Genomic DNA, 18749 nt, shown 5'->3' with positions numbered 1-18749 from the left:
GGAAGGTCATGGTTGGGTCTCAGCATGTTGTCAGCATGTTGTTTAGCTGAGGGAGCTAGATGTCTCACTAAAACAGTGGCAAGATGCTATAAAATACATCTTTATGTTTGAAGCTTACTTTCACATTCTGTCCTTAGAGATAATGCAAATTATAATACAGAAAATGGGCTAGCAAATCTGTGACAGAGCAAAAGAGGCACTATATAAAAATCAGTGCTCACAGGAATTTATTTGCTTTGGCTAAGAGAGAAAGAGGAACATTAAATGTGTCTATTTCCAATATTATAGAGATTAGTAATATCAGTTACTGAGTGCTTCCAAGGAATTCAGGAGTGCTGTGCAGACGGTAGAAAACTCACACTCTTGGCTGGGTGCAGTGGCTCATGCCTGTAATCCCAGCACTTTGGGAGGCTGAGCACTTTGGGTGGATCATGAGGTAAGGAGTTCAAGACCAGCCTGGCCATGATGGTGAAACCCTGTCTCTACTAAAAATACAAAAATTAGCCAAGCATTGGGGCGGGTGCCTGTAAGCTACTTGGGAGGCTGAGGCAGACAATTGCTTGAACCCAGGAGGCGGGAGTTGCAGTGAGCCGAGACTGCGCCACTGCACTCTAGCCTGGGCGACAAAGTAAGACTCTGTCTCAAAAAAAAAAAAAAAAAAAGGAAAGAAAGAAAACTCACAGTCTCCTCAAGTTTTCTTAAGCTTTTGTAGTGGAGATAAATTAACAATTAATTACAACACAGGAAGAATGTCATATTTTAAACAGTTTCTCATAAGGTAACAGAAGTGAATAATTCCCAGTAGTTGATCAAGGGATGCTTTATGGAAGAGGTAACATTTGAAATGATGAAATGAGAAGAATTTGACTGGAAGATACTAGGAAACTGGCTTTGCTCAAATAAGCTTAAATACACAAGCAAAATAAGGAAGACCTGAAAATTAAATGTATTTAAGAAATGGAATGGGAACATAAGGCATATAAAGAGACTCTTTGAGAGACAAGGCTGGTATGAGAGCTATAACCTGAAATGCCATGATCAATTTGGATTTTACTAAGCAGCTAAGAGGCAGCCACTGTAGTTTTCTGAGAAGGGAAATAGAATGAGCCATGTGATGGTTTGGGAAGAAAAATCTGGTGGCAATGATTATTGATAATAAGATGAAGTTGAAGAGACCAGATAGAAGGGCACTAAAATAATAAAAGAGAAAGATGAGTTCTTAAAGAGAACAGTGGCAGAGAAGAAAATGAGAGGTGAAACGCTGCAGAGATCTAATTGGCTGGATTTAAATGCTGGAATGTAGGAACAAAGATTGTGTCACCATGAAGCTGATGAAACTGAGGTAGGGAACAGAGGAAGAGCTAGCTGGATAATAAGCCCAGTTTTTTCTTTTTCTTTCTTTTTTTTGAGATGGAGTCTTGCTCTGTCACCCAGTCTGGAGTGCAGTGGCATGGTCTTGGCTCACTGCAACCTCCGCCTCCCAGGTTCAAGTGATTTTCCTGTCTCAGCCTCCTGAGTAGCTGGCATTACAGACGCACACCACCATGCCTGGCTAATTTTTGTATTTTCAGTAGAGATGGGGTTTTACCATGTTGGCCAGGCTGGTCTTGAACTCCTGACCTGAAGTGATCCACCCACCTTGGCCTCCCAAAGTGCTGTGGGGCCACAGCACCAGCCCCCACAAGTCCACTTTTGATATCCAACATTTGAAAGACCAGTAGAATACTGAATAGCCAGATTGGCTGTGTGTCTGCTGCCTAAAGAAGGTCAGGATTAGAGACAGAGATTTGGGAATCATCAACATGGAGGTGACAATTGAAGTCATGGGAGTGATGAGATGAACAGGGAGCACGTGTAGGGCAAAAAGCGTAAGGGCAGAATCTCGAACTAAATTTAGAAGAGGTAAGGAAGGAACTGAAGAGCAGGAACAGAGGTCAGGGGAATGAGAAGAGACGACTGGATTTGACAATAAGGAAATCGCTGGTGCCCATTAAGAAGTTTCAGTTAGGCAGGGCTCGGTGGCTCACGCCTGTAATCCCAGCACTTTGGAAGGCTGAGGCAGGCGGATCACCTGAGGTCAGGAGTTCAAGACCAGCCTGACCAACATGGAGAAACCCCATCTCTACTAAAAATACAAAATTAGCTGGGCATGGTGGTGGCACATGCCTATAATCCCAGCTACTCGGGAGGCTGAGGCAGGAGAATCATTTGAACCTGGGAGATGGAGGTTGTGGTGAGCTGAGATTGTGCCACTGCACTCCAGCGTGGGCAACAAGAGCTAAACTCCATCTCTAAATAAATAAATAATAAATAAAATAATTTTCAGTTAAATAGTGAGATGATGATCAAATTGCCAGAGCAAAATAATCAAAGAAAGAGGAAACCTTTGAGAAGTTAGGCAGTGAGGGGAAGACAAGAGTGGAAATTTATTTTCAGGCTGAGGATAAAAGTCGGCAAGGAAATAAAAACAGAAGAAAGGGTGTGAGAGGTGGGGTGGTGAGGATGAAACAGATGATCATGAAAAGAGCTCAAAGAAAAGGGAATTAAGTAACATCAACATGTAGAAGGGTTTCATGTGATGGGCTGAACTGTGTCCCTCCCAAAAAAGGTATGTTGAAGTCCTAACCCCCAGCACCTAAGAATGACCTTATTTGGAAATGGGTTTTTGCAAATATGATTAACTAGGTTAAGATGAGGTCATACTGGAGTAAGATGGGCTCCTAATGACTGGCGTCCTTCTAAGAAGCCAGCCCTGTGATGATAGAGACACAGGGAGAACACCATCACAGAAAGAGGGAGAACTGCAATGAGGCATCTTCAAGTCAAGGAACACCAGTGAGGATTGCCAGCGAACCACCAGAAGCCAGGAAGAGGCAAAGAAGGATTTCCCTACAGGTTTCAGGGGGAGAATAGCCCTGTGGACACCTGATTTTGGACCTCTAGCTTCTAGAACTGTGAAACAGTGAAGTTTTATTGGTTTGAGACACCCAGTTTGTGCTACAGCGTCCCTAGGAAAATGAATACAGTTCATTTCAGAATGTAAGAAGGGAACCATTTTCAAAGAGAGAAAGGGAAGAAAAGAATATAGGTGAAAATGTCATCTTTTTATTCTTTTTGTTTTTCTGTTTTTTTTTGTTTGTTTGTTTGTTTTTGTTTTTGTTTTTTGAGACGGAGTCTCGCTCTGTCGCCCAGGCTGGAGTGCAGTGGCGCGATCTCGGCTCACTGCAAGCTCCGCCTCCTGGGTTTACGCCATTCTCCTGCCTCAGCCTCCTGAGTAGCTGGGACTACAGGCGCCCGCCACCGCGCCCGGCTAATTTTTTTTTTGTATTTTTAGTAGAGACGGGGTTTCACCGTGGTCTCGATCTCCTGACCTTGTGATCCGCCCGCCTCGGCCTCCCAAAGTGCTGGGATTACAGGCGTGAGCCACCGCGCCCGGCCTATTCTTTTTTTTTTATTTGAGACAGAGTCTTGCTTTGTCGCCCAGGCTGGAGTGTAGTGGCGGCGCAATCTCGGCTTATTGCAACGTTGGCCTCCCAGGTTCAAGCAATTCTTATGCCTCAGCCTCCCAAATAGCTGGGATTACAGGCATGCACCACCATGCCCAGCTAGTTGTTGTGTTTTTAGTAGAGGTGAGGTTTCACCATGTTGGCCAGCTTGGTCTTGAACTCCTGGCCTCAAGGGATCCACCCGCCTCAGACTCCCAATGTGCTAGGATTAAAGGTGTGAGCCACCGTGCCCGGCCCTATCTTTTTATTCTTATGTTCTGTTTTGAAGGATGATGGTTCATTTCTGGTTTGACTCTTCTGGTAAGGATATAAGTGAGAGTAAGTTCTAAACAGGAATAGGCTTCTGCAGAAGCCTATTTAGAACAGAAATTTAGACCCAACATTGTAGTACCGAGCCCAAACTCCATCCAACCTGAAGAAACATTAAGAGGTAAGACAGGCAGGGTGCGGTGGCTCATGCCTGTAATCCCAGCACTTTGGGAGGCCAAGGCAGCCGGATCACCTGAGGTCAGGAGTTCAAGATTAGTCTGGCCAACATGGCGAAACTGTCTCTACTAAAAATACAAAAATTAGCCGGGCATGGTGGTGGACAACTATAATCCCACCTACTCAGGAGGCTAAGGACAGAGAATCACCTGAACTTGGGAGGCAGAGATTGCAGTGAGCCGAGATCATGCCATTGCACTCCAGCCTGGGTGACAAAAGAGAAACTCTGTCTCAAAAATAAAAAAAAACAAAAAAACAAAAAAAAAGAGGTAAGATAATATCAAGGGTGGCAGGTGTGGCTTTTCTGGAACATTGAGACTGAACCAGAAGGCAAAGGACAAATGACTGCATGTACTCTAGCATCTGGTCTTTTACATTCAGAGAGTGGGATAGCCATGGCCACTGTTATTTTATTTTCCTATGATAAATGCCATATAAATATGAGAGTACTGGATGAGCTCATTTTCTTTTACTTTAGGTAATGTAAGTACTGAAGAAATTTTTAAAAATTTAACCTTGAAAGATAATGTAGTGACAGATAACACTTCAAAAACTCAAGACATGCAAGCCTTACCATGGGCCCTGCCTAGTAACAGCTCGGGTGCAAGGTAGTCTGGGGTTCCTAGAATTCGGCCATCATCAACGGGGGCTGCCCCTCTTCTCACACTCTTCGGAGTTCGGTACGGAGTTCCCGACTTGATCTGATTTGGGGTCTGCTAATTCAAAAAGTGTTTAAGAGATAACAAATATCTTAATTCCTTTTACACTGAATAGGAAACGGTAAAACACACAAGCCAAATAACTAGCTTATAGGCTACTAAGCATAAGAGATGTAGTCAAATTTTTGATGTTTTGAAAATGAATGCATTAGTTATAATTATTAAAACGTCCTTTTATCTAGTGAAGTTCAAAAGCTTAGATGACATTGATTACTCCAATAAGATCTGGATAAGAAACAGTAAAAAAGTCTGCAAGAAAAACGTTCAATGAAAAAATATGCAAGAAGACTGATAGCATGGATAATACAAGCTTAAGAAGAGCCACTGAGGCCGGGCGCGGTGGCTCACGCCTGTAATTCCAGCACTTTGGGAGGTCGAGGCAGGTGGATCATGACGTCAGGAGTTCAAGACCAGCCTGGCCAAGATGGTGAAACCCTGTCTCTACTAAAAATACAAAAAATTAGCTGACCATGGTGGCGGGCACCTGTAATCCCAGCTACTTAGGAGGCTGAGGCAGACAACTGCTTAAACCTGGAGGGGCAGAGGTTGCAGTGAGCCGAGATCATGCCACTGCACTCCAGCCTGGGTGACAGAGCGAGACTCCGTCTCACAAAAAAAAAAAAAAAAAGAAACGTATATTTTTCAACTTTTATTCTGTTAAGAAAAGAGATCATCTAAATATGTCCTTGGAAGGCAGTAAGGTAGAGTGGACTTTAATTTTGTATCTCTGGCCGGGTGCGGTGGCTCACACATGTAATCCCAGCACTTTAGGAGGCCGAGGTGGGCGGATTGCTTGAGGTCAGGAGTTTGAGATCAGCCTGGGCAACATGGTGAAATGCCGTCTCTATTCTAAATACAAAAATTAGCCAGGTGTGGTGGTAGGCCCCTGTAATTCCAGCTACTCGGGATTAGGCTGAGGCAGGAGAATCACTTGAACCTGGGGAGTGAAGTCTGCAATGAGCCAAGATCACACTACTGCACTCCAGCCTGGGCAAAAGAACGAGACTCTGTCTCAAAAATGATAATAATAATAGTAATTTTGCATCTCATAGTACTGTAGGGATCAAGTGAAAATATGTGATTGTATTTTCTTAGAAAAGTACATAAAACTACACAAATGGAAGGAGGCATTACAACTAAAAATAATAAACATGATTTCTACCAGCTTTACCTTTCTGGGTAAAAACTTACAACAGCCCATAGATTCTCAATAAGAACAAAACTATGTGATTAATACCGCACAGTCTAGCTTAGAGGCAAATGTCTGTCTTCATAGTTTTTCTAAAATCCAAAAAACAAAGTGTTAGAAAGTTATAAATATACCTGATACGGCATACAGGATCTTCTTTTTTGAGTAGGGGTTACAGCCATGGGATATGAACCACTGTAGGCACACGAAATATCCATTGCATCTAAAGAAGTCATGTTCATTTTGGATGGTTCTGAGTTATTGGATGCATTAATATGACTGTTAAAACTTCGAAAAGCTACAGCATTTCTTTTAGAGGCTAACGTTTTCAGCACCTCCAAAGGAGGAGCTAACATTTTTTGGTTACTCTCTTGTACAGCAGGGTTCTCGTCACCTTTTGGTGAGGTCTTTTCTTGGCAATTTGGTGATACAATAAGTGGATCTTCAATATTTGATTCTTCAAAAGAGGATTCTTTCATGCTTCTATCTGGATCTAAGGGCTGACTTTCTAATGGACTTTCCATTATAGAAATTCCAGGAAAAGATGAATCAGAGTTCATAGAAATATTTTTGGAAGCTCTATCATCATCAGAACATAGAAAACTAGAACTTAAGTAGTCCCTCTTACTATTCTTTTCACAATCTTCATCCAGTTCACACATAAGGTTTTTTGCTATCATTGGTATTGGTAATTTTTCTGGTGTTTGTTGTTTATCAGTAAAAGAATTGACAATGTTCTCCTTATTAGCACAGTCATTTTGTTGACTTTTGTGCACTGATAGCTTCAGGTCCTGAACTTCAACTGTTAAGCCTGTATTTTGATTTGTATAACAATCTATCATTTCGTTATGCTTATACTCTACACAAGTTTTTTTATTCTGTATGATTTTTTTACAAGGACTGGAGTCAACCAAATCAAAGTTTCTTTTTAAACTTCTTTTCCCAAGGTGCTCTTCAGATATCCCACCAGAATCCACAGCCCACTGACGTGACTGATGGAAACCTGACTGTCTTGTGTCAGTGTCCATATTTATATTATTTACATCCAGTTCTACTGCTTCCCAAGAAACTTCCCCAGATAAGCAATTTTTAGCAAGGTTTACACAAGAGCGTCCAGTGGTGGGAAGGGCACTGCTGTTATGAATGGGAGAAAGAGCTAACTCAAGATCCTTTTTATTGAAACCCTTTGTCTCAATGGCATTTGGAGATTTTGCGCATAACTTTTCAACTGTATTCCAACTCATCATTGTTGGGCCCAATGCTTCGTCATTTTCCTAAGAGGGAAAAAAATATTCGTTTTAGTTATATAAAGCTGATATTCTTTGACCTTTTAACTGTGGTCCACTAAGGTAGGATAAACGACCCCATAAACTATTATGCTACCTGTTCCCACTTTTGAATGGAAAAAATAAACAACAGAGAATTAAAAAGCAATATAAACAATTATAAGCTTATATACATTATTCTGAATGAAATGGTCTAAAATTTAAATAAATTATTCTATAATACTTATTTTGATAGTATATCACAGGTTACTTAAACAGGACAAATTAACAGGCAACATATTCAGGCATACTTGGGGGTAAGGCTGCATTATGTACATATCTATTTTGCAATAGGTATATGGATGATTCTGGTTTTTTTTTTGTTTGGTTTTTTTTGAAACAGTGTCTTGCTCTGTCACCCAGGCTGAAGTGCAGTGGTGCGATCTCAGCTCACTGCAGCCTCCACCTCCTGGGTTCAAGTAATTCTCCCACCTCAGCCTCCCAAGTAGCTGGGATTACAGGGGTACACCACCATGCCCGGCTAATTTTTGCATTTTTTTTTTTTTTAATGGAGATGGGGTTTCAGTATGTTGGCCAGGCTAGTCTCAAACTCCTGACCTCAGGTGATCCACCTGCCTAGGCCTCCCAAAGTGCTGAGATTATAGGCCTAAGCTACCACACCTGGTCTGGATGATTCTGTTTCAAACTGCAAAATACACAGGGCTTGAAATTTAGTCAATGAAAAATTATAGACCTAAAATATTGTTAATGTAACTATATATCACTTCATATAAGTATTAAAAACCAAGCTAAGGATGAAGTGACATTAATGGTAATTAATAATTACAAACCCCAAAGAGCAGAAATTAAAATCCATTGTCAAGATGAACTGATAATGCATTAATAATGATATGTTTTTTTCTGAATTCCAACTATCTATCTGTGGGTACTCAGCTTTATACATAATATTGCAAATTGGTGCTTGGTGATCAAGATTTTTACAAGATTAGTCAAGTAGAGTGAGTCTTAAGTAAACTCTAATAGTGCTTATTTTTGATGTATAAATAGTAAACTTTATTAACTATCATTAACTTAGTAATAATAATGAGCACTTGATCACAAGCAAAAAGGATTTTTTTTTTTTTTTGAAGATGGAGTCTTGCTCTTGTTGCCCAGTCTGGAGTCATGATCTCCGCTCACTGCAACCTCTGCCTCCCGGGTTCAAGCAATTCTCCTGCCTCAGCCTCCTGAGTAGCTGGGATTACAGGCACCTGCCACCACGCCCAGCTGATATTTGTATTTTTAGTAGAGACAGGGTTTTGCCACGTTGGCCAGGCTGGTCGCAAACTCCTGACCTAGGTGATATACACGCCTTGGCCTCCCAGAGTGCTGGGATTACAGGCATGAGCCACCACGTCTGGCCTAAAAAAGGATATTCTTGAATTATATCTCACTGATCTGCAAGCACAGAAAATGATGCATGTGGGGATCAGTATAAGGTTTTTCAGAGGGTGCCTTATCATTCCTCTAATCATAACTTGAGAAGCACCACTATAATCCCACCGTTGCATCCCTCAGGGATGCAGAAGTGGGAGGAAGATGGTAAAGCCGCATGTAATTTGAAATAGTAAACAATATGTTTTCTTCAATAGGAAAGGAGTGCAATAATAGTACTAGGAATGGAAATCTGTTTATCTTGCAGAATATACTACCTTACTTTATAACGAGAGAAGGAAAAAAGATTAAGAAATTCTGGCTTAGTTAAAAGTTAATTTGATCTTGCTTATAAGATACAAATATCCAATAATAATAAAATTCTATTGCTGAGAATAAGCAGCAAATAGAATCAAAATTATCTTAACAAATATAAGGTTTATTCTTTGGATATTAGTGTTATCCTAATCTATCATTATTTTATCAGTACTCTATGAAGGAAACCTTATTATGATTTTAAATTTTAGTTCCTATCACCTTTAATATCTATTAGCTCTAATAACTGTTTAAAAAGGCAAAAACAATACGTAAGTTAAGTAACTTTAAGTAAATCCATTCATTTGGCAAGCAATATCCTCAGAATAGATACTTTAAGGGCACACCCACATTACCTTTCTGGTCTAAAAGTTATTTCTGATCCAGAAGAGTTACCATTCCATTAAACAAGAAACTGGCAGGAAATAGTATAGAAGGAGGTAGTATGAGTTTTAAAATGATATAGGTTAAAAACAAAATAAAACAAAACCAACAAGCCAATGTCTGTATCATGGGAAGGACTTTTAAAAACAAGTGAGGTCCACCTAGACATACAGAAGCCAAGCATTTACTATCAATTTACTGCAGGGATCTCATTATATAATCAAGCAAGAACAATGTCACAATTGAATGAGAAATGAAATGTTTCAAAAGAATTTGACAGAGTGTGCAGGAAAATGAATTTCTGATTAATACCATGACTGCCATTCATGTAACAATTTCGTTTCTTTATGGAATTTATATGAAAAGGTATGTTTCTATCATTCATTTGACATACATAATTGGTTTTCATTAAGATAAATGTCCCTCAAACCTGGCAATCTTTTTCCCATTTGGGACTGCTGTGGCATTCTGATTCCACACTGGATATGAAGGTGTGGGATTGACTACTGGCACTGGATGTGGCCAGCCTTTTCCTAGACTGGAGTAGATTAGAAGTCAGACACTTCACAGGCATTCCTGGGTTGGAGGCAACTGTTTCAAGACCTACAGAGAAGAGACAATACTGAATTCTATGTTACAGCTTTCTTAGTTCCTTACTGAACCTGAATCTTTACAGATAATTAAGCAAAGTATTAAGAATTACATAGTAAGAATTACATATCAGAACTATTTCTTTGTAAACACTATCTAGTCCAAAAGAACAGCTGGCATGCTTCCCATTATGTTTAGATACACATACTATTAATATATCTAAACATATCCCACTATGTTTAGATATAAGTACTGCTGTGAAAGTTAGAACCAAACAAAATCCCCTTAACATTCATACAGTAAAGAATAAGAACAAGGGAATGGTGGATTTATTGACTGATTCACGGCAGGATCTCCCTCTGTCATCCAGGCTAGAGTGCAGTGGTATGACTACTCTCACTGCAGCCTTGACCTCCTGGGCTCAAGCAATAGTCTCATCTCAGCCTCCTGAGTGGTGAGGACCACCAAATCTGGCTAATGCTTTAAATTTTTTTTAGAGATGGCGGTCTCACTATATTGCCCAGGCTGGTCTCAAACTCCTGGGTTCAAGTGATCCTCTCGCCTCAGCCTCCCAAAGTGCTGTGATTACAGATGTGAGCCACCAAATTAATGTATAACTAGGAGCAAATCAATTTGGAGTATCTATCATCCAATTTGAACCCATTCCTGACAAAGGAACATTATTGATGTGGTATATCCAGATGTGCTATAAGGTTAGAATATGACTAAATTTACTCAATTCAACTTGTATTTAACACTTGTATTTAATTCAACTTGTATTTATTGTAACACTGAGGTTTATGCACTTACAAATGTGAATTATACACACTTATAAGGGATTTTAAAAAAATACTACTGGATAAAGCAAACAAATAATGGTAAATTTCTTGTTTGTTTGTTGGTTTTGAGATAGTCTCACTGTCACCCAGGCTGGGGTACAATGGCACGATCTCAGCTCACTGCAACCTCTGCCTTCTGTGTTCAAGCGATTCTCCTGCCTCAGCCTCCTGAGTAGCTGGGATTACAGGTGCCCACCACCATGACCAGCTAATTTTTGTATTTTTAGTAAAGACAGGGTTTTACCATGTTGGCCAGGCGGGTCTCGAACTCCTGACCTTAAGTGATCTGCCCGCCTTGGTCTCCCAAAATGCTGGGTGTCATGTTGGTACTCAAAATGTTTTGAATTTTGGAGCAGTTTTTTGTTTTTTTAAGGTAGGGTATCATGCTGTCACCAAGGGTGGAGTGCAATGGTGCTATTATGGCTCACTGCAGCCTCAACCTCCTGGGCTCAAGTGATCCTCCTGCCTCAGCCTCCAATGTAGCTGGGACCACAAGTGTGCGCCAACATGCCCGGCTAATTTTTGTACAGATGAAGTCTCACTTTGTTGCTCAGGCTGGTCTTGAACTCTTGGCTTGCAGTGAGCTGCTGAGATCACGCCACTACACTCCAGCCTGGGCAACAGAGTGAGACTCCATCTCAAAAAGAAAGAAATCCTGCCTCAGCCTCCCAATGTGGTAGCATTATAGGTGTAAGCCTCCATGGCTGGCCTACCTTTTATTTTATACTCACATGATTTTAGTAACTTGCTAGAATAAGAAGTAGTGTCCTTTTGATCTATAGACATAGGGCATACGAGTCCTTCAGAAAGCTGTGATGTTTCAGATAGACAGGCTGAAAGGATGTTTGCAGAGTCGTGATTTTTTTCTGCAATTGGTGTGTTCTATTAAAAAGAGAAAAATAAAAACAGGTTTACCTTCCCCAAAACACCACCTAAGTATATAGACTGTTATACCACGTATGCAGACAAACTGCTAAAGTAAATCCAATTGCTTGATATTTAAATCTATTTTGATCTTTTTTTTTTTTTTTTGAGACGGAGTCTCATACTCTCACCCAGGCTGGAGTGCAGTAGCCCCATCTTGGCTCACTGAAAGCTCCACCTCCTGGGTTCACGCCATTCTCCTGCCTCAGCCTCCCGACTTAGCTTGGGACTACAGGTGCCCGCAACCGCGCCCGGCTAATTTTTTTTGTATTTTTAGTAGAGATGGGGTTTCACCGTGTTAGCCAGGATGGTCTCAATCTCCTGACCTTGTGATCTGCCCACCTCGGCCTCCCAAAGTGCTGGGATTATAGGCATGAGCCACCACGCCCGGCCTTGATATATTTTTTAAAGGTAATTTTAAATTTTAAGTGGTGATCATGAAAGGGCACGTCATGTTCAAATTTTCTTTTCAAGTACGTACAAATCCCAACGAGCTGATGAGCGATAACACTTGTCCTGGGGTTCTTGAATAATCTTGTCTAGGTTTCGCCATTGATGGTGTTGTAAGGATATCCATCATATTAATATCTATATATGCAAAGAAAAATATATGAATTAATTAAAAACCTTTACCTCCTATTGACTAAAAATGAATGTTATATATATGGCAACAATAAATTTTTTGTAAACCAAATGTTAAAAAAGGAGACGGTGGCCGGGCGCGGTGGCTCACGCCTGTTATGCCAGCACCTTGGGAGGCTGAGGCAGATGGATCACTTGAGGTCAGGCGTTCGAGACCAGCCTGGCCAACATGGTAAAACCCTGTCTCTACTAAAAATACAAAAATTAGCTGGTCGTAGTAGTGGGCACCTGTAATCTCAGCTACTCAGGAAGCTGAGGCAGGAGAATCACTTAAACCCGGGAGGCGGAGGTTGCAGTGAGCTGAAATTGCGCTTCTGCACTCCAACCAGGGCGACAGAGCAAAACTCTATCTCAAAAACTAAATAAATAAATAAGGAGATGGTATGGAATCAATATTAATTTTGGGCCCCTCATGTTAGCTAATATGTTTAAGCCTAGGTCAAGATAGAAACTGACCCAGATTGTTAGCATGTTTCAGTGCATAGTATTTTAAAAGAATTCAACAATGACACATAATACTATACTATTCCACTTAGATATAAAAAATGGTAAGAGAAGTCTAATGTTCTTATCCAGGCATGGTGGCTCACACCTGTAATCCTAGCACTTTGGGAAGCCAAATGGAGAGGATCCCATGAGCCCAGGAGTTTGACACCAGCTTGGGCAACAAGATAGAGTGATAGAGTGAGACCTATCTCTACAATTTAAAAACTAGCTGGGTATTACAGCAAGCACCTGTGTAGCCCCAGCTACTGGGGAGGCCGAGGTGGAAGAACTGCTTTTCCCAGGAGTTCGAGGCTATAGTGAGCTATGATCACATCACTGCACTCTAGCCTGGGTAATACAGTGAGACCCTGTCTCTTAAACAAACAAACAAAAAATAATCCAAGAACTCTAATGTACTTATATGATACATGACTTTTTAAAATTAGCTGGGTGTGGTGGCTCATGCCTGCAGTCCTAACTACTCGGAAGGCTGAGGCAAGAGAATCACTTGAGCCCAGGAGGCAAAGGTTGTAGTGAGCCGAGATCACGCCACTGTCCTCCAGCCTGGGTGATAGAGCAAGACTCTGTCTCAAAATAAATAAATTAACGAATGAATAGGCCAGGCGCGGTGGCTCACGCCTGTAATCCCAACACTTTGGGAGGCTGGGGTGGGTGGATTATGAGGTCAGGAGATCGAGACCATCCTGGCTAACACGGTGAAACCCCATCTCTACTAAAAATAAAAAAATTAGCCAGGCATGGTGGCGGGTCCCTGTTGTCCCAGCTACTCGGAGCCTGAGGCAGGAGAATGGCGTGATCTCAGGAGGGAGAGCTTGCAGTAAGCCGAGATCGTGCCACTGTACTCTAGCATTCCAGCCCGGGCAACAGAGCACGACTCCATCTCAAAAAATAATAATAATAATAATAAAATAAATAAATGAAAGTATACTGAAAGTTTTAACAACAAATTTCATTTATGCCTCACATTGATGAAGTGATAAGAATAATAATAATACACATATACGGTATTTTACAAAAAAAGTTTTATTAAAATTAGACCCTTATGATATACAAAGTGACTTAAATTTATCAACAATTTTATCTTAATGCAAATTTTTTGTCCTTTGTGATATTTTCCAATAGCTTATCTGAAATCCTTAGAATCAGATTTCAAAATAAGATTTCAAAGTCAGATTTCTTTGAAATCACAATTAAAAAATGTTGATTTTAGAAAAGTAATGCGGTAAATATACTGCATATTATGAAATATCCCTAGTGGCAAATCATATGACTAATCACATGAACTGGGATCAACAGACTATAAATACCCCTGGCCAGGCACGGTGGTTCATGCCTGTAATCCTAGCACTTTGGGAGGCTGAGGCAGGTGAACCATCTGAGGTCAGGAGTTTGAGACCAGCCTGCCCAATGTGGTGAAACTTCGTCTCTACTAAAAGAAAAAAATTAGCTGGGCGTGGTGGTGGGTGCCTATAATCCCAGCTGTTCAGAAGGCTGAGGCAGGAGAACTGCTTGAACCTGGGAGGTAGATGTTGCAGTGAGCCGAGATCACGCCATTGAACTCCAGCCTGGGAAATAGCAAAAACCCCATCTCAAAACAAACAAACGAAAGACCATAAATACCCCTACATCAGCACAGATCAGATTTTATTAAACTTAGTAAAAAGTTTTAGGTGTTCATAACTGTTGAACTTTGTACTTCACATGAAAAACTGTAGATCTGGCCGGGCGCGGTGGCTCACGCCTGTAATCCCAGCACTTTGGGAGGCCGAGGCGGGCGGATCACAAGGTCAGGAGATCGAGACCACGGTGAAACCCCGTCTCTACTAAAAATACAAAAAAAAAATTAGCCGGGCGCGGTTGTGGGCGCCTGTAGTCCCAGCTACTCGGGAGGCTGAGGCAGGAGAATGGCGTAAACCCGGGAGGCGGAGCTTGCAGTGAGCCGAGATCGCGCCACTGCACTCCAGCCTGGGCGACAGAGCGAGACTCCGTCTCAAAAAAAAAAAAAAAAAAAAAAAAAAGAAAAACTGTAGATCTGCATATATTTTCAAATACTAATAGTTATAATTCCAGAGTTTATAAGTCCAATTTCTGGTTATTTTCATTATTAATACTTTCCCATCCATGTACCCTTTCTAATAGAGAATACAGTATGTTTTTTTTTTTTGAGATGGAGTCTCACTCTGTCCCCCCAGGCTAGAGTGCAGTGTCACGATCTTGGCTCACTGCAAGCTCCGCCTCCCAGTTTCAAGCAATTCTCCTGCCTCAGCCTACTAAGTAGCTGGGACTACAGGCGCGTGCCACCACGCCAAGCTAATTTTTGTACTTGTAGTAAAGATGGGGTTTTGCCACATTGGCTAGGCTGGTCTCCAACTCCTGACCTCAGGTGATCTGCCTGCCTCGGCCTCCCAAAGTGCTGAGATTACAGGCATGAGCCACCATGCCTGGCCTGTTGGATGTTTTAAAAAGGTACTTACTCGATATTTTTCTTACCTCTATTCAAAGTAACTTTTGAAAGGCCGAAATCCGTCAGTTTAATATGACCCTCATTAGAAATAAGCATATTGTCCGGTTTCAAGTCCCTGCACACATAAAAGGCAAATAGTAGATAACCAAAAAAGGGCTAGTTTTAATGTTAGAATTTCCAGAAAGAAAGTTACAAAGGAGGCAAGCCCTATTTATTTCCTCCAAAATGAAGATGTCACTGATGGCTTTGAAGAGTACAGAAAACATCTCTTAAAAGCAAAACATCTTTTGTACCGTTTATCAGAATCGACAAAAAACATACGTGAATACTAGATTATTTTTGGTATCATTGGTTAGATATTCCATTAAAATAAAGAAACCTTATTAGATAAAATCAATCTCAAGCCAGTTCAAATTTATATTTACCATTTACCTTCTTTTTTTTTGATGGAGTTTCACTCTTGTCACCCAGGCTGGAGTGCAATGGCACAATCTCAGCTAACTGCAACCTCCGCCTCCCGGATTCAAGCAATTCTCCTGTCTCAGGCTCCCAAGTAGCTGGGATTACAGGCATCCACCACCACACTTGGCTAATTTTTGTATTTTTAGTAGAGAAAAGGTTTCACCATGTTGTCCAGGCCGGTCTCGAACTCCCGACCTCAGGTGATCCACCCACCTCAGCCTCCCAAAGTGCTGGGATTATAGGCATGAGCCACTGCACCTGGCCTAAATTTACCTTCTTAAAGGAAGGTACGATTGAGATTTAATAAGTCACTTAATCTGACTTTCTTTGCATAGAGAAAAACATTGTAAATCAGTTGGACTACAAAATACAGCACTTCTGTATAATGCAGAGCAGCAGAAAGGATTCAATACTCTTCACATAAAATGCCATACTTAGTGGGGCGTGGTAGCTCATGCCTGTAATTGTAGCATTTTGGGAGGCTGAGGTGGGAGGATCCCTTGAGCCCAGGAGTTAAACAGCAGCCTGGGAACCTTGTCTCTAAACACACACACACAAAGTCAGGAGTAATGGCACATGCCTCTGGTCCCAGACACTTGGGAGGCTAAGGCAGGGGGATTGCTTGAGCCCCAGAGGTCGAGGCTGTAGTGAGCCAAGATCAAGCCACTGCACTCCACAACCTGGGTGACAAAGTGAGACCCTGTCTCAACAAAGAAAAAGATAAATAAAAATGTAAATAAATACAAAAATAAATAAATACATGCTATACTCATGTTCAAAGCAATATATTTTTAAAAACACAGGGAGATGAAAGAAGAGTTAATTTCTAAACGAATACAAGTCACTAGTAAACTTTAGATAACCTGGAAGTAAGTGCAAGTGGTTACCGTGAATATTTGAGACTCAAATATATAATTTGATTACTTGAATTTTTAAGTAATAATTTGGAGAAAAGTTGGTCTTTACCTGTGGATGATTCCATGTCTGTGAAGGTAGTCTAGAGCCAGTGCTACTTCAGAAATATATTTCACAGCCATCTCTTCATCAAAATAACCATATATATGTAGGAGAGACTTGACATCTCCCCCAATGAGATATTCCATTACCTATCAAAAAAGAATTTAACATTGTGAAATAAAAACAATATGATTACTTTAAAAATCTAGTATTTGGGCATTACAGTTACAATATTTGGCATGGCTCTGTAACAAAACTACCTTTTCTTGCTATTACTTGTAATACATTAATACTAGGTTTATTCATGTTGCCATATAGTTTTTAATTAAAAATTAAATTGTTTAGGCTGGGCACAATGGCTCACGCCTATAATCTCAGCACTTCTGGGAGGCCAAGATGGGCAGATCACTTGAGGCCAGGAGTTCGAGAATAGCCTGGCTATTCTCGAAATAGCGAAACCCCATCTCTACTAAAATATAAAAAATTAAGCTGGGCCTGGTGACACATGCCTTTAATCTCAGCTACTTGGGAGGTTGAGGCACGAGAATTGCTTGAACCCATGAGGCACAGGGTGGCCAAGATTGCGCCACTGCAGTCCAGCCTGGGCAACAGAGGGAGACTCTATCTCAGGTTGGGGTGCAGTTATGTGCAATGGTATCTCTATTAGCTAGCTGCACACCACCATGCCCAGCTCATTTTTATTTTAATTTTTTTGTAGAGATGGAGTCTCATCCCCAAGTTGGTCTTGAACTCTTGGCTTCAAGTGATCCTCCTGTCTCAGCATCTCGAAGTGCTTGAATTACAGGTGTGAGCCACGGCCCCTGGCCTGTGTCTCTGTGTATATATACGTACACATACACACACACCGTATGTATCGGGAGAACCCGCTCACGATGTTTACCATGGGTTCTTTTCTATTTCCTAAGTGTCTCGGCTGGGTTGAGAAATAAAGGGAAAGAGCACAAGAGAGAGAAATTTAAAACTGGGTGTCCAGGGGAGATATCACATGTCGGCAGGATCCAGCAAGTTTTTATTAGCGATTTTCAAAAGGGGAGGGAGTGCAGGAATAGGGTGTGGGTCACAGAGATCACATACTTCACAAGGTAATAAAATATCACAAAGCAAATGGAGGCAGGGCGAGATCACAGGACCACCAGATGAGGTGAAATTAAAATTGCTAATGAAGTTTCGGGCACGCCTTGTCATTGATAACATCTTATCAGGAAACAGGGTTTGAGAGCAGATAATTTGTCTGACCACAATTTATTAGGTGGGAATTTTCTCATCCTAATAAGCCTAGGAGCACTATAGGAGACCTGGGCTTATTTCATCCCCTCGGCCCTTTGACCATAAAAGACGGGATGCCTTAGAAAGGGGCGATGCCTTAAAAAGGGGCCGTCTATAGGCCTACCTTCAGGGCGCATTCTCTTTCTCAGGGATGTTCCTTGCTGAGAAAAAGAAATCAGAGATATTTCTCCTATTTGCTTATGAAAGAGGAGGAATGTAGCTCTGTTCCGTCAGCTCACCGGCGGCCAGTTCAAAGTTACCACTCTTGTTCCCAGTTCAAAGTTACCTCTCTTGTTCCCCGAACATGGCTGTTATCCTGTTCTTTTTTTAAGATGCCCAGATTTCATACTCAAACACACACGCTCTACAAACAATTTGTGCAGTTGACACAATCACAGGTTACTGAGGCGACATTCATCCTCCTTAACTTACAAAGAAGATGACGAGATTAAGAGATTAAAGTAAAAACAGGCATAGGAAATTACAAGGATATTCATTGGGGAAGTGATAAGTGTCCATGAAATCTTCACAATTTATGTTCAGAGATTACAGTAAAGACAGGTATAAGAAATTATAAAAGTATTAATTTGGGGAACTAATAAATGTCCATGAAAACTTCAAAATTTATGTTCTTCTGCTGCGGCTTTAGCGGGTGCCTCCGTTCGGGGTCCCTGACTTCCCGCAACACATATGCATATATCCTATTGGTTCTTTTTCTTTGGAGAACTCTAACTAATATAACAGGTAAATTTGCCAAGGTAGTGAGTGCAGCCAGAAT

At 41.1% G+C, this 18749-nt stretch overlaps 2 protein-coding genes across 6 annotated transcripts in view; both read right to left on the bottom strand.

Annotated features, from left to right (window-relative positions):
• RAB18 (RAB18, member RAS oncogene family) overlaps positions 1-18749 on the bottom strand; it is a 539744-nt gene that overhangs the window by 300728 nt on the left and 220267 nt on the right. The window lies entirely within an intron of this gene.
• Positions 1-18749, bottom strand: part of MASTL (microtubule associated serine/threonine kinase like) — a 34600-nt gene that overhangs the window by 9102 nt on the left and 6749 nt on the right. For 4 of the 5 annotated variants that reach the window (XM_050804500.1, XM_050804499.1, XM_050804498.1 and 1 more), the window contains exons 3-9: positions 16694-16833; positions 15292-15380; positions 12134-12240; positions 11460-11610; positions 9729-9901; positions 6035-7174; positions 4567-4708 (exon numbers count right to left, since the gene is read on the bottom strand). In XM_050804500.1, coding sequence (XP_050660457.1) covers positions 4567-4708; positions 6035-7174; positions 9729-9901; positions 11460-11610; positions 12134-12240; positions 15292-15380; positions 16694-16833 — 1942 coding nt within the window. The remainder of the gene's footprint in view (positions 1-4566; positions 4709-6034; positions 7175-9728; positions 9902-11459; positions 11611-12133; positions 12241-15291; positions 15381-16693; positions 16834-18749) is intronic. The other variant, XM_050804497.1, reaches the window with a different exon arrangement.

This window comes from Macaca thibetana, chromosome 9 (assembly GCF_024542745.1).
Source record: "Macaca thibetana thibetana isolate TM-01 chromosome 9, ASM2454274v1, whole genome shotgun sequence".
Classification (NCBI taxonomy): Eukaryota; Metazoa; Chordata; class Mammalia; order Primates; family Cercopithecidae; genus Macaca; species Macaca thibetana.
This window is presented reverse-complemented; position numbering and strand designations above follow the sequence as displayed.